Genomic DNA, 23,768 nt, shown 5'->3' with positions numbered 1-23,768 from the left:
AAAATCACCGAACTCAGGTTAGTGATTGCCTCTCATATGGGTGTACAGAGGACTAGAAATGCACAAAAGAGGTGTTAGCTATATGCTTCACTTTTCAAATTCCTGAAAGCTACCTGCCAAAATACTAACAGTTTTATCATCTGAGCAATAGGGCCAGTGAGGTTTATTATTATTTTTTTCTTTTTACTTTTAAGTAACTTAAATTTTTTATAAAGGTTAAAAGTTAGATTTTTTAAGTAAAGAAATAATCAAATGCCCTGAAAAAACCTGATTTTAAAACAAGAAAATTGGGCTTTATTCTATAAAGTAAAATATTTGCAAAATAATTTACACTGGGATATATTTGCAGTCCAATAAGAAACTGACTACAAGTTCATCTTTTTACATAATTTTTCTTCATTCACAATAAACATAATAATCATATTTGAAAAAATGTTAGAGAAGCAATCAATACTCAAACTACTAGCCATTAATTTGTTTGAGTACTTAGTAAACTTTTTGTTGTGCTGTTGTTAACAAAGTTTGGCCATGGAAAAATAAAAGTGTGGTATTGGCAATAAGCAGAAACAAACCAGAGAACTCAACGGTTGAAATACGAACACTGTCTTCATTCTGACTGTAGGCTAGTTTGTTACCCCTCTAATAATGAGTTTGTGTGTGTTGCCGGGAGACCAAAGCAGAGGAAATATCCATGGGTCTTTCAGGGTTTTCAACAAGGATTATATTTTCCCACAAATTAAGATCAATAAAGGACAAAGCATGAATATTTTCCCAGATTAAAACATACATAAGCACACGTGCACACACACACATACACACACAGAGTCCAAGAATGTTGCTAAAAAGCCAGGCTCCTCTGTCCATGGGATTCCCCAGGAAAGAATACTGGACAGGTTTGCTATTTCCTTCTCCAAGGGGTCTTCCCAAGCCAGGGATTGAACCCAGGTCTCCTGCATTGCAGGCAGATATTTTACCATCTGAGTTACCAGGGAAGACCTCTGAAATTATAGCAGCATGATATTCTAACAGCACATTTAAGAATGCCTGTTATTAGTATAGCCCCTGTTCATGTGGAGGTCAAACAAGTTTTTGAGAGTTAATCTGAGAACCAAAACACATTCTCTGCAAATTTTTTCAAAGAGAAATGTATTTTGAGGATTTCTGAGAACAGTTACTGTACAGGTTAAGTATAGTAGTTTTAATTACAATATTGCAGAGTATCTTGGATTAAGTAGGAAATTAAAAAAACTTTACATAATCTCACCAAATGTGTTGTTAAAATAACATCATTAAATTTTAGTCTTACAAAACTTTTATACTTTTTTGAAAAAAATGTCTTCTCTACTTAGCAAATGCTTTGTTTGGAAATAGATGTGCTTTTGGCATAGTGATCTCTAAATGTAGAAGTGAAATTACTTTAGAAGTTTTCTTTGGGGAGGAGGGTAAAAAAAATTCTTCAATATCTATTTGGTATAAATAAAATTACTATATAAGTGTTTTTTTTAATTTTTTTGAAAGAAAATTCTTCAATATCTTTTCAGTACAATAGATTTAAATTCCCTGGAGAACTAAACAGCGAATGAGGCAATATGAAAGACTTAACATGTGCTGAATAAATCATCCATCCCTAAGGGCTGCCTGGGCCTGACTATCTTCTGGAAGGCAACGTGGCAAGAATTCCTTTTCTAATTCAATTGCCATATGGCCATACCTGCTGTTTCTGGCTGCACGCTGGCTTTCTCAAAAGTTTCTGTATTTCCTCTCTTTCTCATTAACTATCTCAAAAGTTTGTGTGATTTGTGCCCTGAGTTTCCTATGCCAGTGTTGAAAGAATTCACCCTGGCTTTAAGGTCAGGGAGAATACAGACATCTCTCAGTATCCATGGGAATTGGTTCTAGGACCCCAAACCCTCAATCCACAGATGCTCAGGTCCCTTACAGCTGGTCCTCCTTTTTCATAGATGCTGAACCCATGGATCTGGAAGGCCAGCTGTATTATGTGGGTGTTTTTACATGCCTGGACACATACAGTCCACCTCATAGTATTCCAAAAGTCTAGACAATTCAATGTCACTTAGATATAATGTAAAACCATTAATTAAGGAAAGACAAATGTTAAAGGAACAATGTATTGCACTAAACACATTAAAGTCTAGTTTGCAAATGACTGCATAGATCTGCCACTGAAAAATATGATTTATCTGAAAATTTCCTTTATTCACTAAGCATCATTTAATTTGTGAAATTGTTAATTTTGTACTTAGTCACTCAATCATGTCCAACTCTTTGTGACCCCACGGACTGTAGCCAACCAGGCTCCTTCGTCCATGGGGATTCTCTAGGCAAGAATACTGGAGTGGGTTGCCATGCCTTCCTCCAGGGGATCTTCCCAACCCAGGGATTGAATCCAGGTCTCCTGCATTGCAGGCAGATTCTTTACCATCTGAGCCACCAGGAAGCCACTTTTGTTTAATTTTTAAGATTATATCAATTCTTTTCTAACGAACTTCTGTCATTTATATATAATCTATACATTAGGTTTATAGCAGTACTATAACGAGAGAGATAATCCGCTGTTGAAAGAGCAAGTGTATTCTGATGACACAACATGCTTATTTGACTCAAGTTTGGAAAACCTTGTAAGACCAGATATATCCTGTAATTAAAAGAGAACTTGTCACAAACCATAAACTTTGACTTTTCCTCCCATGTACCTATACAAAGATGTCATCAAATTTTTGTAGCAATTTTAAAAAATTATAAAATCAGCATATATTGCTAAATATTTGAAAAAGTCTTACTACATTAATTCAAGTCTATTGATTTAATATGCTAAAGAAGTAATGCTAATTTACATAGCTAAATTATCATTTTCTTCTAGAATTGTCTTCTTCCAAAATATAAGAAACATTTGCAAATTAGATGATAATTTGGCCACCTCATGCAAAGAGTTGACTCATTGGAAAAGACTCTGATGCTGGGAGGAATTGGGGGCAGGAGGAGAAGGGGACGACAGAGGATGAGATGGCTGGATGGCATCACTGACTCGATGGATGTGAGTCCGGGAGTTGGTGATGGACAGGGAGGCCTGGCGTGCTGTGATTCATGGGATCGCAAAGAGTCGGACACGACTGAGCGACTGAACTGAACTGAACTGAAAGGTATTGATATCTGGATCAGTCTCACATAAAAATATCAATTACCAATCCAGCAAGTACTACCTTAAAGTTTACCCAGAAAACAGAAAAATAAAAATAAAAATAATGAAACAAATTCATTTCTCAAAACAAGACCAGAGAAAACCATACTTCTAAAGCTAATTCTCTTCTACTAAAATATTCCTCACTGGTTTTCTTTTACTCTTTGCAACCCCATGGACTATATAGTCCATGGACTTCTCCAGGCCAGAATACTGGAGTGGGTAGCTTTTCCCTTCTCCAGGGGATTTTCCCAACCCAGGAATCGAACAGAATCTCCTGCATCACAGGCAGATTCATTACCAACTGAGCTATGAGGGAAGCCCTTCTTTCACAAGAAAAATGGTACTGAAGAATTTATTTACGGGGCAACAATGAAGAAACAGATGTAGAGAATAGACTTATGGACACTGGGCAAGGGGAGGGGAGGAGAGGATGAGATGTATGGAAAGAGAAACATGGAAACTTACATTACCACGTGTAAAACAGATAGCCAACAGGAATTTGGGAATTTGCCGTATAGCTCAGGAAACTCAAACAGGGGCTCTGTAACAACCTAGAGGGGTGGGATGGGGAAGGAGATGGGAAGGAGTTCCAAAACGGAGGGGATATATGTATACCTATGGCTGATTCATGATGAGTTTAATAGAAAACAGCAAAATTTTGTAAAGCAATTATCCTTCAATAAAAAATAAATTAATAAACACACGCACACAAAAACATGAATGATTCTGTGTTTAGAAAAATGGTAAAACCAATTGCCCAATATATATAAATGTTACCAAAAACATATGACTTATAATGCTTTTAGAATCCAGAAACACTGCATTAGTACAGTTCCTTATTCAAAGTTACCATGTTTAATACAGTGCCGCTTAATTAAGAGGCCATGGTGCACTGTATTTTTTTGCCTATTTATTCACTCTTATCAAAGCAGACATCTAACTATGAACCATTTTTTTGAAGTAATGTAAATTAACAATGGTATTTGCTTCATTTTCTGCAAACTCTAAATCACAGACAAAACTGCCCTTGATGAAGTATTAAATGTAACCAGTAAACAATCTTCACTACTGGTAGATCATAAACTTTACATGGTCTCATCATATCAGGTTGTTTATGAAAGTTTGTAAACTACATATTTGTCTTTTTTCTGTAACCTATGCAGATCTCTGTACATTTGTACTACATATATCTGGCAAGATTGAGAGAGAAAAGAAGGAATAAGGAGAATTGAGGGAAGAAAGGAGAGAAGAGGAAAAAGGACAGATATATACTTCAAGCATAAATCTAGTTCTAAGCTTACTGAATAATACACCTGCTAAGGATTTTTTTAATGTAATTTATATCACAATACACTGTTCCATCTAAACTTGAAATACTTTGCAAGTGCATAAACTGGAAAATAGATTGGCAGAGTGATGTAGGAATAGAATGTGATCCACTGGTACTCCAGATTAGCATTTGTAGTTCAGCTCTACTTTTGCATCTGATACATCTCATACACCAAATATAGGTTATGTTGTCTTCATATACCCAATATGCACTTATTTTTTAAAAATAAGTGATTCATTATTTCTTCAGCAAAATACATCCTATAACTTTATGGTGGACTACAAAGGTAAGAAAAGTGCTATTATAATTTATTAATAGTAAATACTGGAATAATCCCTATAGTCCCATGTTGCTTAAACTAACAGGAGGCAGTAGCATAAGAATTGCAATCATTACTTTTATAAATGGATGCTTTTAATAAAATTTATTTTGCAATTAAAACTATGTTGCTAATCATAGTTTGTATCCCAGTTGAATAATAGCACCAGTAATATACAATAAATGTTTATATATGCCAGATATTTTACATACACTCATTTGTTGCTGTTGTTGTCTAGCCACTAAGTCATGTTTGACTCTTTTGAGACCCCATGGATTGCAGCCTGCCGGATTATTCTGTCCATGGGATTTCCCAGGGAAGAATACTGGAGTGGGTTTCCATTTCCTTCTCCAGGGGATCCTCTTGACCCAGGGATCAAACTTCCATCTCCTGAATTGGCAGGCAAATTCTTTACCACTGACTCACCAGGGAAGCCCACATGCACACATAATTAAATATTTATATATATATATATGCCCACACATACATACACATATGTACTTACTCATACACACACAATTTCAAATATTGCAGTAGTTTTGCAAGGTACTTATATAATAGCCCTCATATTACAAATTAGAAAATGAAACTAACTTGTTCACAGCCACATCACTCATAATTAGTTGAGCCTGAATTTGATTCTAGTCTACCTGACTCCAAAGTCCTTTAACCTAGTGTTTCTCAAAAAGAATAAATACACAAGATATAAAATAATAAAATCTAAGTTTTGTTGACAATTATAAATTCTAAATGATTAGATGAGAAATGTATATGTTGCACATAAATCACAGATTGCCCAAGTAAAAATATTAGATCTTTGCAATTATAAATTGATCACTTGATAAGATATTATACTTCTTTGGTTCCAGTAAGAAGTTAAGTCCTACATTTGACATCAGTCACATTTTCTAAATAACAAGACAGTAGTCTTGATGTTCTGTGATAGAGCTAAATCTTTAAACAAAAAAAAATATGCTGAACCCTAAATTCTTATATACTGCATACAGTGATAATCTCATGCTCAATGCAGGTTCCTGGGTGATGAAATTATGATATAATAAGCCCTCAGTCTCTGTAATTCATACATAAAACATGCTCTTGGCTTTAACAACATAACATATAACACGCAGAGCACTCCTCACACACATATTGAATGATTAGCTTGATATATGTCGATGATAAATACTGGTTCATTATCTATATTATCTCCCCCTGTCCAACTTAAAGTCAAACATGCCTGGTGACAACATATTCAATGAGGTAAATGCTTCATGTTAATGCAATATTAAAAGTAGGAATATTTTATATATAATAATATGATTAGATAAATATTTCAGATGAATATATAACGTTCTATGTGTAGGATGAAGTGCTTAGACATTGTAAATGTATTGAATAAACCTATGCATATAACTTTCAGATACTATCAAGGATAATGTTCCTTGGCTGGCTTCCTTCTTGAATGATAATATAATCCAGTATTTTAAAAATCAATAATCAATTTTCTATTCAAATGATTATGCAGGTTAGAGAATGAAACTAAAATAAAGAAACTGGAGGGGGGATTTTAACTAGCCGAGGAGAGACTATGCTTTTTAGAGCTGTTGTTAAGCTTGCTAGGAAGACAAATCTAAGACTTAATAGATGATTTATAATAATTTTCAGATCATAAAATTGATTTCAATTATCTTTAAGAGCTCAGTTATGCTTCAAGAACTCAAGGATGTTCTGGTCCATTATAAATGTTCATGACCTAATCAACGTCTTTCAGAAACCTCTTACCAATTTTTGAACTTGCACTTTAATTCCTGGGCTATTCTCTGAGGTTTACTACTTCCCAGCACTCTCCCTTCTCCTCCTGTTGGAACCGACTTCCTTACAGCCCTTTTTCAATCTACCCATCACTTTAACCACTGCTTTTACTGCCCTAAACTTAGATTTCAAGGAAAGTGCTATAAAATATAAATGCATTTTTTCCTTTGAATAAAAATTAAATGTTCAAACAGTTTACATTTGGGGAGGTAATACTGAGGTAAATAAAGTTTACAGGAACTGATTAGTTTCAGGTCATAAAATCAAACTATTTATCACAGAATTTCCACATCAGTTCTGTTTTAATTATTAAGTCAACTTTTTATCTTTTGACAGAATTATACCCAATGGCTTCATTGAATATCTATATAAATAGTAGTATGGATGCATGCCTGCATGCTAAGTCGCTTAAGTCATGTCTGACACTGTGTGATCCTATGGACTGTAGCCCGCCAGGCTTCTCTGTTCATGGATTCTCCAGGCAAGAATGCTGGAATAGTTGCCATGCCCTCCTCCAAGGGACCTTCCCAAACCAGGGATCAAACCGGTGACTCCTGCATCTCGTGCATTACAGGTGGATTCTTTACTGCTGAGCCACTGGGAAAGCCCGAAATAACAGTATAAGAGAGATTAAAGGAAGATATAAAAGAAGACAGAAAATGGAAAAAATCCCATAGTTAGTACAATTTAGACCTGTGGTCTACTAGCTGAGGGTTTTTTTTTTTTTTTTTTTAACAATTGTATTGAAATTTTAATTTGATTTTCTAAGTGTCTTATAATTGTGACTAAATGTAATTCTAAGTAAATTGTCTCAAGAATAATGTCAACACAGATTAAAAGATTTCATTAAACACTATCATGAAATAATGAGATTCTCTTATAAACTTTGCAAATTGATGGCACACTAAGCAATTTCTCAAAATCAAATTATGTATGCTTTGTGTGTCAGTATGTGTTTTGTACATAATAATCAATTCAACAACTCTAATGACTTTCATAGAAAAACACATCGTAATCCATCAGCCAGATGGAATGATAGTTACCTCTATCTGTATCAAAATAACATTTATTTAATCTACAAAAACAGTTTTGTCTCCAATTTTATCTCCTACCATTGATATGATTCTGTCTGTACTTTTTAGAAATTTAAGCTATTATTATTAAAGATTTCAGAAATAAAACCTCATGGCTACTATAATAAAATACATTAAGAACACTAAGATGAGAAAAAAAGAAAGAGAAACCTGTTATTTGGAATATTGTAATATATATTCAATGGTTTTATTCTAGATGTAATCAAGCAGTTGAGGCTAACAAGTAAAAATGCATGATAATAAAATTCCAAAAATAAGTAAAATAGACATCTAAGACAAAAATTTTACTGTATCAATTTTAATGACAATTTACAAAAAAATGTGTGACAATATGTCTTTGATTTCTGGCTAATTGCTGTTTATTATGACTGTGGACTTACATATTTGTACTAAAAACATCAATGTAGCATATAAGGAGGTAACATTGGCAAAAAAAAAACCCCAAATAAACACTTAAGTATGATGAGCAGGAAGAAGGAAATGCCATTAGAAATAAAAGAAAAAAGCAATAGTAACAGAAATGAGACAACAAAGACAAATTTAATAATAAGCTTGAAAACTTCCCTAAAACGGGGAATGAAATAATCACCCCAGTCCAAGAAACCCAGAGAGTCCCAAGGCAAAACACTCTAAGACACACATTAATCAAATTAACAAAGATCAAACACAAAGAACAAATATTAAAAGCAGCAAGGGAAAAACAACAAATAACACACAAGTGGATTCCCATAAGGATAACAGCTGATCTTTCAATAGAAACTCTTCAGGCCAGAAGGGAATGGCAAGACATACTTAAAGTGATGAAAGAAAATAACCTACAGTCCAGATTACTGTACCCAGCAAGGATCTCATTCAAATATGAAGGAGAAATCAAAAGCTTTCAGTTCAGTTCAGTTCAGTCGCTCAGTCGTGTCCGACTCTTTGCCATCCCATGAATCGCAGCACGCCAGGCCTCCCTGTCTATCACCAACTCCCGGAGTTCACTCAGACTCACGTCCATCGAGTCAGTGATGCCATCCAGCCATCTCATCCTCTGTTGTCCCCTTTTCCTCTTGCCCCCAATCCCTCCCAGCATCAGAGTCTTTTCCAATGAATCAACTCTTCGCATGAGGTGGCCAAAGTACTGGAGTTTCAGCTTTAGCATCATTCCTTCCAAAGAAATCCCAGGGCTGATCTCCTTCAGAATGGACTGGTTGGATCTCCTTGCAGTCCAAGGGACTCTCAAGAGTCTTCTCCAACACCACAGTTCAAAAGCATCAATTCTTCGGTGCTCAGCCTTCTTCACAGTCCAACTTTCACATCCATACATGACCACAGGAAAAACCATAGCCTTGACTAGACGAACCTTTGTTGGCAAAGTAATGTCTCTGCTTTTGAATATGCTATCTAGGTTGGTCATAACTTTCCTTCCAAGGAGTAAGCGTCTTTTAATTTCATGGCTGCAGTTACCATCTGCAGTGATTTTAGAGCCCCCAAAAATAAAGTCTGATAAGAGAATTCAGGACCACCAAACCAGCTCTCCAACAAATGCTAAAGGATATTCTCTAGACAGGAAACACAAAAAGGATGTATAAACTCGAACCCAAAACAATCAAGTAAAGAGCAATGGGATCATACTTATAAATAATTATCCTTGAATGTAAATGGGTTGAATGCCCCAACCAAAAGACAAAGACTGGCTGAATGGATACAAAAACAAGACCCCTACATATGTTGTCTATAAGAGACCCACCTCAAAACAGGGGACACATACAGACTGAAAGTGAAGGGCTGGAAGAAGATACTCCACACAAATAGAGACCAAAATAAAGCAGGAGTAGCAATACTCTTATCAGATAAAATGGACTTTAAAACAAAGGCTGTGAAAAGAGACAAAGAAGGACACTACATAATGATCATAGGATCAATCCAAGAAGAAGACATAACAATTATAAATATATATGCACCCAACATAGGAGCACTGCAATATGTAAGACAAATGCTAACAAGTATGAAAGGGGAAATTAACAATAACACAATAATAGTGGGAGACTTTAATACCCCACTCACACCTATGGATAGATCAACTAAACAGAAAATTAACAAGGAAACACAAACTTTAAATGATACAATAGACCAGTTAGACCTAATTGATATCTATAGGACATTTCACCCCAAAACAATGAATTTCACCTTTTTCTCAAGTGTGCATGGAACCTTCTCCAGGATAGATCACATCCTGGGCCATAAAGCTAGCCTTGGTAAATTAAAAAAAAATTGAAATCATTCCAAGCATCTTTTCTGACCACAATGCAGTAAGATTAGATCTCAGTTACAGGAGAAAAACTATTAAAAATTCCAACATATGGAGGCTGAATAACACGCTGCTGAATAACCAACAAATCACAGAAGAAATAAAAAAAAAAATCAAAATACGCATAGAAACAAATGAAAATGAAAACACAACAACCCAAAACTTGTAGGACACTGTAAAAGCAGTGCTAAGGGGAAAGTTCATAGCAATATAGGCATACCTCAAGAAACAAGAAAAAAGTAAAATAAAAAACCTAATTCTACACCTATAGCAACTAGAAAAGGAAGAAATGAAGAACCCCGGGATTAGTAGAAGGAAAGAAATCTTAAAAATTAGGGCAGAAATAAATGTAAAAGAAACAAAAGAGACCATAGCAAAAATCAACAAAGCCAAATCCTTTGAAAGGATAAATAAAATTGACAAACCATTACCCAGACTCATCAAGAAACAAAGGGAGAAAAGTCAAATCAATAAAATTAGAAATGAAAATGAAGAGATCACAACAGGCAACACAGAAATACAAAAGATCATAAGAGACTACTGTCAGCAATTATATGCCAATAAAATGGACAATGTGGAAGAAATGGACAAATTCTTAGAAAAGTACAACTTTCCAAAACTGAACCAGGAAGAAATAGAAAATCTTAACAGACACATCACAAGCACGGAAATTGAAACTGTAATCAGAATTCTTCCAGCAAACAAAAGCCCAGGTCCAGATGGCTTCAAAGCTGAATTCTACCTAAAATTTAGAGAAGAGCTAACACCTATCCTACTCAAACTCTTCCAGAAAATTACAGAGGAAGGTAAACTTTCAAACTCATTCTATGAGGCCACCATCACCCTAATACCAAAACCTGACAAAGATCCCACAAAAAAAGAAAACTACAGGCCAATATCACTGATGAACATAGATGCAAAAATCCTTAACAAAATTCTAGCAATCAGAGTCCAACAACACATTAAAAAGATTATACACCATGACCAAGTGGGCTTTATCCCAGGGATGCAAGGATTCTTCAATATCCGCAAATCAATCAATGTAATACACCACATTAACAAATTGAAAAATAAAAACCATATGATTATCTCAATAGATGCAGAGAAAGCCTTTGACAACATTCAACATCCATTTATGATAAAAACTCTCCAGAAAGCAGGAGTAGAAGGAACATACCTCAACATAATAAAAACTATATATGACAAACCCACAACAAACATTATCCTCAATGGTGAAAAATTGAAAGCATTTCTCCTAAAGTCAGGAACGAGACAAGGGTGCCCACTTTCACCACTACTATTCAACATAGTTTTGGAAGTTTTGGCCACAGAAATCAGAGCAGAAAAAGAAATAGTAGGAATCCAAGTTGGAAAAGAAGTAAAACTCTCACTGTTTGCAGATGACATGATCCTCTACATAGGAAACCTTAAAGACTCTGCCAGAAAATTACTATAGCTAATCAATGAATATAGTAAAGTTGCAGGATATAAATTCAACACACAGAAATCCCTTGCATTCCTATATACTAATAAAGAGAAAACAGAAAGAGAAATGAAGGAAACAATTCCATTCACCATTGCAACGAAAAGAATAAAATACTTAGGAATATATCTACCTAAAGAAACTAAAGACCTATATATAGAAAACTATAAAACACTGGTGAAAGAAATCAAAGAGGACACTAATAGATGGAAAAATATACCATGTTCATGGATTGGAAGAATCAATATAGTGAAAATGAGTATACTACCCAAAGCAATCTATAGATTTAATGCAATCCCTATCAAGCTACCAACGGTATTTTTCACAGAGCAGGAACAAATAATTTCACAATTTGTATGGAAATACAAAACACCTCGAATAGCCAAAGCAATCTTGAGAAAGAAGAATGGAACTGGAGGAATCAATCTGCCTGACTTCAGGCTCTACTACAAAGCCACAGTCATCAAGACAGTATGGTACTGGCACAAAGACAGAAATATAGATTAATGGAACAAAATAGAAAGCCCAGAGATAAATCCACGCATCTATGGACACCTTATCTTTGACAAAGGAGGCAAGAATATACAATGGAGAAAAGACAATCTCTTTAACAAGTGGTGCTGGGAAAACTGGTCAACCACTTGTAAAAGAATGAAACTGGAACGCTTTCTAACACCATACACAAAAATAAACTCAATGGATTAAAGATCTAAATGTAAGACCAGAAACTATAAAACTCCTAGAGGAGAACATAGGCAAAACACTCTCTGACATAAATCACAGAAGGATCCTCTATGACCCACCTCCCAGAATATTGGAAATAAAAGCAAAAATAAACAAATGGGACCTAATTAAAATTAAAAGCTTCTGCACAACAAAGGAAACCATAAGCAAGGTGAAAAGACAGCCTTCAGAATGGAAGAAAATAATAGCAAATGAAGCAACTGACAAACAACTAATCTCAAAAATATACAAGCAACTGCTACAGCTCAATTCCAGAAAAATAAACGACCCAATCAAAGAATGGGCCAAAGAACTAAACAGACATTTCTCCAAAGAAGACATACAGATGCCTAACAAACACATGAAAAGATGCTCAACATCACTCATTATCAGAGAAATGCAAATCAAAACCACAATGAGGTACCATTTCACACCAGTCAGAATGGCTGTGATCCAAAATTCTACAAGCAATAAATGCTAGAGAGGGTGTGGAGAAAAGGGAATCCTCTTACACTGTTGGTGGGAATGCAAACTAGTACAACCACTATGGAGAACATTGTGGAAATTCCTTAAAAAGCTGGAAATAGAACTGCCTTATGACCCAGCAATCCCACTGCTGGGCATACACACCGAGGAAACTAGAATTGAAAGAGACACGTGTACCCCAATGTTCATCACAGCTCTGTTTATAATAGCCAGGACATGGAAGCAACCTAGATGTCCATCAGAAGATGAATGGATAAGAAAGCTGTGGTACACATACACAATAGAGTATTACTCAGCCATTAAAAGGAATACGTTTGAATCAGTTCTAATGAGGTAGATGAAACTGGAGCCTATTATACAGAATCAAGTAAGCCAGAAAGAAAAACACCAATATAGTATACTAACACATATATATGGAATTTAGAAAGATGGTAACGATAACCCTGTATGAGAGACAGCAAAAGAGACAATGATGTATGGAACAGTCTTTTGGACTCTGTGGGAGAGGGAGAGGGTGGGATGATTTGGGAGAATGGCATTGAAACATGTATAATATCATATAAGAAACGAATCACCAGTCCAAGTTGGATATAGGGTACAGGATACTTGGGGCTGGTGCACTGGGATGACCCAGAGAGATGGTACGGGGAGGGATGTGGGAGGGGCGTTCAGGATGGGGAACACATGTACACCCGTGGTGGATTCATGTTGATGTATGGCAAAACCAATTCAATATTGTAAAGTAATTGGCCTCCAATTAATATAAATAATTAAAAAAAATAATAAGCAATAAGATACATAATTCTATATACAGAAATTCTTCTGGTTGTATAGAAATTCTTTGCTTATATGTATTTTTAAACAATATCTTGATTAAACTCCCTAGAAAAACAGGTCTGTTCATTTCAGCTTATCAAGTACATACAAATGACTGAGTAACATTTCTTTTTCAACACGTGCTTCTTCAAAGAGCAAAACAGAACTCTATAGACACTGGGCTAGATGAAGTCCCAAAGGGGTAAGTCAAAAATTTTTTTCCATGTATTTTGAAGGTCTGTCTCTGGACAATTTATTGAAAATATAAAAATGAGGCACTAACTGCTCTATGCCCACCTGTGATAGAGTTTTAGTACAATTTTCCCTATCCTTTTCTATACTTCTTTCATTTATCCATTATTTTATCTGTATCTGTTTTACTTCTCCTTGTTTTGGGAAAAATCATAATGGTGAAACTGAATTATCATTAAGGCTTGTTTCAAATCAGTGCCTGGGAAATAAATTAGCCTCTATTCTTACAAAGTAATAATGTCAGTAAATGAGAGCTTCCAGGTATGGTACAGGAAATTAAAGCAATGATACCCAAGGCTTTAACAAAGTCACAAGAGAATATATAGTATTGATTCTAAGAAAAGATAGATAACAAATAACTATGTCAGTCAATTTAATATATTAGAGTGGAAACATATTAATTAAAACAAAAATCCTACGATTTAAGGGCAATGTCTGCTAATGGGTTTCTTTCAGAAAGGATAAAAATATTCTAAAATTAGATAGTGGTGATGGATGCCTAACACTGAATATACTAAAAACAATGGAAGCATATTCTTTAAAAGGGTGAACTTTATGGCATGTAAATTATATCAATAAAAGATTTTAAATTAAATTCTATCATCTATCTAATCTCCATCTCCTAAAATGTCTTTACAGCAAAATATAGACAATAATTTTATCTAATCCTAATCTGGTCCATGATTGCCACCGAGATACACAAAATGACCTTAGATTTGACTACAATTCACAAGGTTTAGATTAAAAAATAATTACTACTAGCAATATTAGGCAAATGGTTTTATGTAGCCTGTCACTGTTCTCAATAAAAAATTCAACAGAAGTGATATGGTCTTCTTTTAAATACACTGTTGGTGCTTCTACACCAAAGCATGTTCTATTTTAACTATGCTCCTTGTAACTGTGGAGTCCTCTTGTCATTCCCTCCTGAATCTTCTCTTCTGGGAAATGAGCTGCTTTATTGCTAGCATATTGAGGCTGCTGACTGCTAGTGGAAAGTCATGAAATTTGGCTTATTAACTTCTGTATAAATTGATGTTATCTAACCTCATCTGGGCCTTCACTATTGCTTGGAAATCTTTTTATTAATATCTAATTGGCTCCTTAACACATTTTCCATAGTGCTCATTTCAAAGCTTTTCAAATCTCCTGTCTTTTCAACATGACCTCACCTGTTCATTCAGCAAAGATCAGCATCTCCTACTTGATGGAAAAATTCCTCCACTTCCAAATTTATCTTACCTGTTATTTTCTTCACACCTCAGAAGACAGGGGTCATCTGACTATTTCAAAAACATCCTAGTTTTAGTGGAAATAAACCTGACTTATTTCATTACATGTCTGCCACCATCTACTTCTATCATCATGGGCAAGGCAATTTACCTGGCTCCTGATTTTTTCATCTGTAAAATTAATGCCTTGGACTAGGTGAATTCGAAGGCCACTTTCAGTACTGAATCAAGGTTTTTCTCATCTTATGTCTAATCTATGCTTTTCTATCCCCCTGGGACCTTTCCTTTTCATTCAGCCTATATATGTTGAATACAAATGAGGCATAAGATACTTTCTGTCTGCTAATCTCCTCTTTCCAACTTGATTCTTCACACCCTAGATGTTCTTGCACCTTCACTTTTAAGAATTCTTCATCACTGGTATCATAAATTAATATTTGTACTATTTCTCAATCAAATGTTTTCAAGCTGTAGTTAACACATGAAGATTCTACTCTATTGCCACTGACTTATCTCTTCACATCTTCCAATTTGGCTTCTGTTTCTAGCACTTTATCAAAATAGGACAAATGATTTTTCCTCCATGCTTACCCTACTTACATTATCTTGGACATAAAGTCCCACCTTGAAACTTTTTCTCACTTTCTCCATAGTTCAGAGGCTTTATTTTTCACCTCTCTTCCTTCTCTATTTTTAATTTCCTTCCTCAATCTATGACTTAAATGTGAGTATTCATCAGAGATGTCTTGTTCTTCTTTCTAAACTTTCTTCTCTGAAAACTAATTAATTCTCAGGATCCCAGTTTTTATAATGATGTGAATTACAGGAATATTTTTCACCGAATTTCTTTCCATAATTATGCTTAACATCTCTATGGGTATGTCTCACCAGTTTGAAGGTATGTTGAAAATAAAGGTCATCACTAGACCCCAGTAGCTACCCGGGGAAAAAAGGGAAACCACAAGTTGCCCCTGATCCTATAAGTCTACCTTTCTATTAATGGTATAAGTTACTTTCTAGTGACTAGAATTGATATGTCAGGAAGGAAACAAGGTTTCAGTGTCAGAGACTAAAGTCTCCTCTGAATACACATGTTTAACATAGCTAATTCTTGAGTTGGCAAAAGTCTCAATGCTCTGAAAGATATTAAAAGTATCGTCCCTTTACAATTACTCAAGTCTGTGATGTAGATGTGGAATCTCGGAATACTATCTCTTTTTACATAATAACAAAAGTACAACCCATGAATTGAATTATCCTCATTTGCTTTTATAGTTCTGTCATTTATTGCTGTAAGGTGATATAAAGATCTTAGTTTCTGAGAAAATTCAAAGTTTCAATTTCAACTAGATTTAAAAAGAAGAGAAAAAAGGAAAGAAAACATAAACTCACACTTTATCAGTTCCATAACTCCTATAGTCTACAGCAGCTGACACAGCCACAATGAGGGCAGGCATCCCATAGCCAACCAGGTAGAAGTATTTCCTTCGTGAATGTTCACTCTCAAAAACCTCTACCAGCATGATATAGAGCTGCACTCCCTCCAGGAACATCCAGGTGAAGGCAGCCAAGAAGAAGAAATGCAATAGGGCAGCAAAAACTGCACAGGCAATCTAGGGAAAGGAACACATGAGTCAGTCAGATAACTATCAAATGAAGTTTCAATTGCCATAAAGTTAAAATAAATATTTATCAAGACTACAGTAGTAAAATAGGTCTGCAAAAGAATTGAGACAAGATTCTTAAAATTCATATACTTAATTCATATATTAAAACCTAATCAAATATAACCTATATTTAAAAATCATCAGTTCAGTTCAGTTCAGTTCAGTCACTCAGTCGTGTCCGACTCTTTGCGACCCCATGGACTGCAGTATGCCAGGCCTCCCTGTTCAATGCCAACTCCTAGAGTCTACTCAAACTCATATCCATTGAGTCAGTGATGCCATCTAACCATCTCATTCTCTGTCGTCCCCTTCTCCTCTTGTGTTCAATCTTTCCCAGGATCAAGGTCTTTTCAAATGATCCAGTTTTTCACATCAGGTGGCCAAAGTAATTGAGTTTCAGTTTCAGCTTCAGCATCAGTCTTTCCAATGAATATTCAGGACTAATTTCCTTTAGGATGGACTGGCTGGATCTCCCTGAAGTCCAAGGGACTCTCAAGAGTCCTCTCCAACACCACAGCTCAAAAGCATCAATTCTCAGCACTCAGCCTTCTTTATAGTCCAACTCTCACATCCATACATGACTAATGGAAAAACCATAGCTTTGACTAAACAGACTTTTGTTGGCAAAGTAATGTCTCTGCTTTTTAATATGCTGTCTAGGTTGGTCATAACTTTCTTCCAAGGAGCAAGCATCTTTTAATTTCATAGCTGCAGTCACATCTGCAGTGATTTTGGAGCCCCCCAAAATAAAGTCTGTCACTGTTTCCACTGTTTATTCATCTATTTGCCATATTTAACATTTGATTAATAATATATATGGATGAAAGCAGAGCATTATAATAAGAAAAAAGTATAACATGTAAGAAAAGGTTCTAAGAAGATTCTATTGATAATTATACTAGAGATTAGTCTAAAGGTTTTAAAATAGATCTCACAAATTTTTTTCTTGGTCCTGTATAAATAATCCTGTATTTATTAACATACTAAATTCTTCAATGTAAATGAAGGAGAAACACTAAAACCAAGGAGAAAAATAGCCCAAAATAAAAATATAATAATTAAAATAGTTTATGAGATTATTACTTATTATTGTTTATTTCTTCCTTGCCTTGTTTCAGAAAGGATTTAAGCTGAATTGTGAAGTTTGTACTGCAAAGATGTAAAAGTAGATCTGGTAAAAATAAACTGTTCCATAAGTGCTTTCATTTTCTTATTTTTTGTGTTATTTTACTAAATGCTGGTCTACACAAGCTTGGTAAAAAAGGCAGTTGGACCTTACTCTGTCATATTTTCTAAGGTACTACAAGTTTCAGCTGACCATATATTAATTTTCTTATGTCTGTTTCTGAAATTCTCATTCTTCTGGAGGGGAAGTCTTTATTTTTTATGAGTCCTAAGTAAAATCTGTGGTTCCTATAAGAAAAAAGGCAACAAATTCATACAAATGATCTGATTAGTATGGATTCAATGATGAGTATGATCCTTGAGAAATGAGGCCAAAGGCAGGTCTATATCCTTGGGTTAGAGAGATGATGATGAAGGGGTGATAAGGAAGTCAGGCACCAAAGGAGCTAGAGAAAGAAAAGGGAAGTGAAAGTCACTCAGTTGTGTATTACACTTTGCAACCCCATGGGCTTTAGAAGCCTACCAGGCTCTTCTGTCCATGGGATTTTCCAGGCAAGAATATTGGAGTGGGTTGTCATTCCATTCTCCAGGTGATCTTCCCAACCCAGGAATTGAGTCTGTGTCCCCAGCATTGCCGGCAGATTCCTTAACGTCTAAGCCACCAGGGAGGCCCACAGAGAGAGAAAGCAAAGCCTAACTGCCATATAAGATGCAGGAAGAGGACACATATCCAGCAACAAGAGTAAAGACAGTTGGGCTGAGCTGCACCTATCCAAGTTTCATATCAATCATTGTCCTCATGCTACTGTCAGAAATTAGTTTTGTGCAGTCTGCAAAATTTGGAGAAGTTTATCATACCATATGTATCATCAGGAAGCAAGAATAAGAAGGTTTCTAAATGAAAGGAAAAATCAAAGAGCAGTTGAATTGCAGGTTAAAAAGAGAATGAAATGATTTCTTCTTGGGAAATATCACAGTTTCTTGATTTTTAGAGTTAGGGCTTCAACTATTAACTTTTGTTATCAGAGAGTAGTTTTTGGAGAAAAAAATGTGTACTTTGATTGCTTATTCATCTATATGCATTTCTGAGAAAAATTGTCACATTTGTATATGATAACCAATTAAAAGTATAATCACTGTAATTGCACCCTTTAATTAATCATGAATGTGTAATCACAAACATGAATTCAACTGCTTTTTCATTGTAAAGACTGTACATATGGACTCATACCAGAGAACAGCATTAAGTGAATGAATTATTTATTATGCCTAAAAGTCTTCTAAAAGATGAGTTTTCATTTGTAGTTTTAGTCATGAGAACAAATGTGCTATTTTCATGAATCTCAAGGACATAGAAAGGGCCTCACAAAAGTTACAAGTGGGCATAAAGTTTGTTTAATATATTAGATATTATCTACTGATCATATTTTTTGTTTGGTTTTTATCAAGAACAGTTGGCTGGTACTATTCCTTGTTATCCTCTTTTCTTTCTTTTCCTCCCTTCCTTCCTCCCTTCTTCTCTCCCTCCTTCCCTTCCTTTCTTGATATGGCTAAATGTCATTAGTAATAAAGTATGACATTAGCATTTAAAATGTAAACAGAACTTGAAAAAATAAAAAGTGTAAAACAAAACTTGAGATGAGTATATAAATTATAAAAACAATATATAGTTTGAACTATTTTCCAAAATAAGTCAATTAGAAAAGTCATGTTAGCATCCTGTATCATGCATAGAACCTAGACTGGCAATTCATTTCACATATGATATTATACATGTTTCAATGTCATTCTCCCAAATCATTCCACCCTCGCCCTCTCCCACAGAGTCCAAAAGACTGTTCTATACATCTGTGTCTCTTTTGCTGGGATGACCCAGAGGGATGGTATGGGGAGGGAGGTGGGAGGGGAGTTCAGGATGGGGAACATGTGTACATCCATGGCAGATTCATGTTGATGTATGACAAAACCAATACAATATTGTAAAGTAATTAGCCTCCAATTGAAATAAATAAATTTATATTTTAAAAAAGTCATGTTAGACATGCAATTTTCAACATAATTTCCATTGTCTTTAAAAAGTTTGTTATGAAAGAACAACAAATACGTGTTAGAAAAGATACTCCTCCATTCCTTAAATGACTTAACTCTCCTCAATATTCAGCTCTGTGATTAAAAAATAAAGACTAATAAAGAAACATGGTTCTTTAGAAAGGCAAATTTATGAACAGAATTTCTCAAGAAATGTACATTCATACATCCATATACTCACTACTCCTTTATGACAATTGACATGAAAAAGGGAAAACTGAATAAGATATGAAAATTCATAACTAAGACAACTGGAAGAGAGGACACTTTCAAACAAGAATATTTTGAGAACTGGAAAGCTACAAGTGGAGAAATTGTTTTCTAATAACAACATAAGTTGCTTACTGGTTGATCTGTTCTGTTGATCCCAATCAAGAAGAGCAGTTCTGCTACAAAAAGGCTGATGCAGAGGTTCTTATGGATGGTGTTACGGTCACTCTGGAGCCCACGGAAAAAGCAAAATGTGAAGATGCAAATCAGGAGGCACACAAGGGACAGCAAAATTCCAACCCAGGTGATCACATCCAGAAGGAGGTCATGGACAGCATCACTATGCTGGAAACATGATGGAAAATACATAAGTTCCAGTCATACATAACAATTACAAAGCTTTATAAGGGCCTGGATTCATGAAACATGATTTTAAAAATGTACTAAAAATCCTCCACACAAACAATGAGTAAGAAGACTTATTTATTTTTTCCTAGTCCACAGGTAAGGCATTTTATCTTTACTCTGAGGTGTGAATCAGTTTGTCAGTAGTGTTCACACATTTCCTAGATATGTTCATTTTCAGCATATAAATAGTTGAAGCAAAACAACTTAGTTCCAGCCAAAGATTTCAAGGCAAAGCTTTTCATTTTTCTACACCATGTTGCTTTTTTACAACTTTTTTTTAAACAACTCTTGCTAGGGAATATTTTCTTTAAAAATTGTTATACATTTAGGGAAGTGGTATCTTAATTGAAATGTTCTCTGAATTATTGTTGTTTTTTAAATAAAAATTATAATTTATCTGTTCTATAAATCCTTTATCAGAATTTCCAAGGTTGAGTTTATAAAAGTATGTGATTTTATAAAGATGCCCAGTTAATTCTGAAGGACAGTCACATATGTGTACCATTTATTTAGTAGAAGATCTAAAAGAAAAAGGATAGTCCTTGGATTTATATTCATACTGAAGGGCTTAAAGAGATCAAGAATTGTGATCCCTGTAAGGTTTTACATGAATAGAACCTGTTACATACAGATGGAAAATAAGCATTCAAAATCACTATACTATATAAGAAGCCCAAAACAGATAATAGAATTATGAAAAAAGAAATATGCTCATGAGACCTTCCACACTGAAACTGCATTTGGTGGCTCTTTTATAGACCTGTGAGTTCCATACCTGACATGTTTCTAGGTTTTTCCACAATCTCATTTGTGTCTTTGTTCTAAGATTCAAAACTCTATTTCTACTCTATGATAGTTTGCCCCCATCCAAAACCACTCTGTGAAGCTTTAGAATTTACAGTAACCCAACACATTTATGTGCCAACATGTTGGAGCAGACTTGAGAAATTATCTGTCAATTCCTTTTTTCTTTCTAGGTTTCTTGAAAAGTCATAAAGACCCAACTTCCATCAAAAGGGGAATAAATAAATATTTGTTGATTCTTAGGAAATGATATTCAAAAGAGGAATAGAAAATTAGTGTTCTAGAGGTACACTCCCAAACATGAATACTTCTCAAAAATCTAATATTAGACTTAAAAAAATGCAAGTAGAAAAAGTACCTATACAGTATGATTCCATTTATGTAAAATTTTAAAAGATACAATTCAGTTACATTGATTTTTATGGATCTATGCATAAAGGGAGGAAGGAGGAGTGTTCAGGATGGGGAGCACATGTATACCTGTGATGGATTCATTTTGATATTTGGCAAAACTAATACAATTATGTAAAGTTTAAAAATAAAATAAAATTTAAAAAAAAGAAAAGAAAAAAGAATAACATGTGCATAGCAAATTTTTTAGTAGAAAACAAAGAGATGTGTTTCTAATTGACATCTTTTTAACTGTAGAGATCATACACATTGATTTTTGTTTTAGGATGGAGTTACTATTTACATTTCATTGTCTCCCACATTGTTAGCTCACCTTAGAAATATATACATACATACAGTTTTTTTTAATTTTTTATTTTATCCAGACTTTGTCCTTTTATGTTTTATGGAAACTTCATATAAAGATTATTCTGAATGTGGAAATTCTCCTTACAAGTGAGCCACCATGCTGCAACCTGCATCACAGCACTTCACATACCGCCAGATACAACTTCACAGTTGTTATCTGATAAAGAACTCTGCTAGGACACTGTCAATGAAACAGTTTTGATATATTCCTGCATAACTCTAGATGTATTTCTCAGAAGGAGCTCAAATCATGAAAGAAAAACCACATGAAATTTTGCTTTAACTGCTTTTTTCTCCAGGGGACACAGACTAGTGTTGGTCTCTGACAGCTTAAATTACTGTTACTATTGGAGAGTGGTTAGTGCTACTGGTTCCTTGAACAGAGGGCTATTTGCTCTCTTCTTTGACTTAAAGGAAAGATGCTGTAATTGAATATCAAGTACCAACGTTCAGCACAGCAGTCTTCCATAATGGCATATATAATACATTCTCAAAGGTATCCTAAAGACCTATAAAACTAAAAAAAAAGAAAAAAGGAAACCAAATAACTTCTGCCTTTCCTGGGTAGTTGCCTTATTAGAAACGTATATATACTTTACTCAGTGCCTTCACACGTCTTTTAAAAACCTCATGCACAGTTGTTAAGAGAAGAATACCAAATGTCAAAACAACAGTACAAAAAGTACAAAACACTCAAACGAGGAACAAAAAAGTCTAGCAATTAATTAATAATCATCTTTCAGGTAATACTGTCTAGCTCAGAAAACAAACATCAACAACCTTATATATACCATACTATGATCAAATGCAACTCACCACTTGAATTTTATCAGTAAGATGAAAGAGAAAGAATGACGGGCATTAAATGTGAACAAGATCTATGAGTTTAGCGTTCTTTATATCTGTCATAACAGAAATTTCAGGAGACCAAACCATGATAAAAACCAACCCTTTTTCAAGAGGATGGTCAATTGACTAAAACTCCTAGTATAGCTTTAACAATGCTATAACAGATCAAGTATTCTTATTTCCAAGGTTTCATGTTTGTGAACACTATATGACTCAAATCACCTTTGACATGAACTACATATCATTATGTGACTTGAGATCTTTTTAAGCTTATATCTTATTATTATATTCTAGCACTCAGTACTTGATATGCCACATAAAAAATGCTTAATATTTGTTTTTGAATGGTTATAACCCTGCACCATTTAGACCAAATGTCCTAGGAGCTGGACCCTCTTACATCAGTATAGCTTTAGCTTCCATTTACTCTCCATTGGAATTTAAAAAGGATCAGTATCAAACATTATGTTCAAAACTGAGTCCCTTATCCTGTTTCTCCCTCCACTCTCACTCCCAAATCTACATTTCCCTCTGTTTTACTAATTTCAGTAAATAGCAACACTTCATTCTTTGCAGTTTTCTGGCCAACTTAAGAATCGTATTGATTCCTTTTACACACACACGCAAAAATTACTCTTAATCCATCAAGAAATCTCGTAGATCCTGTCTTCTATCTGACAGCTGCCAGTCATCTCAATTGTACCACACTGGTTAGAACCACCTGATTTTTTTTTAACAGCCTCCTAAATGAATTCCCTACTTTGACCCTCATGTATTGCCCTTTCCTCTCTATTCAACAAGATAGAGACATTGGAT

General features: G+C 34.7%; 1 protein-coding gene across 17 annotated transcripts in view; it reads right to left on the bottom strand.

Moving 5' to 3' along the window:
• Positions 1–23,768, bottom strand: part of ADGRL3 (adhesion G protein-coupled receptor L3) — a 936,136-nt gene that overhangs the window by 93,216 nt on the left and 819,152 nt on the right. For all 17 annotated transcript variants that reach the window (XM_059887348.1, XM_059887344.1, XM_059887332.1 and 14 more), the window contains 2 exon segments: positions 20,268–20,477; positions 16,435–16,655 (listed from right to left, as the gene is read on the bottom strand). In XM_059887348.1, the coding sequence (XP_059743331.1) occupies positions 16,435–16,655; positions 20,268–20,477 (431 nt within the window).

The sequence above is a fragment of the Bos taurus genome, chromosome 6 (assembly GCF_002263795.3).
Source record: "Bos taurus isolate L1 Dominette 01449 registration number 42190680 breed Hereford chromosome 6, ARS-UCD2.0, whole genome shotgun sequence".
NCBI classification, from domain to species: Eukaryota; Metazoa; Chordata; class Mammalia; order Artiodactyla; family Bovidae; genus Bos; species Bos taurus.
The sequence above is the reverse complement of the archived record's forward strand: the minus strand, read 5'-3'. Positions and strand labels throughout refer to the sequence as shown.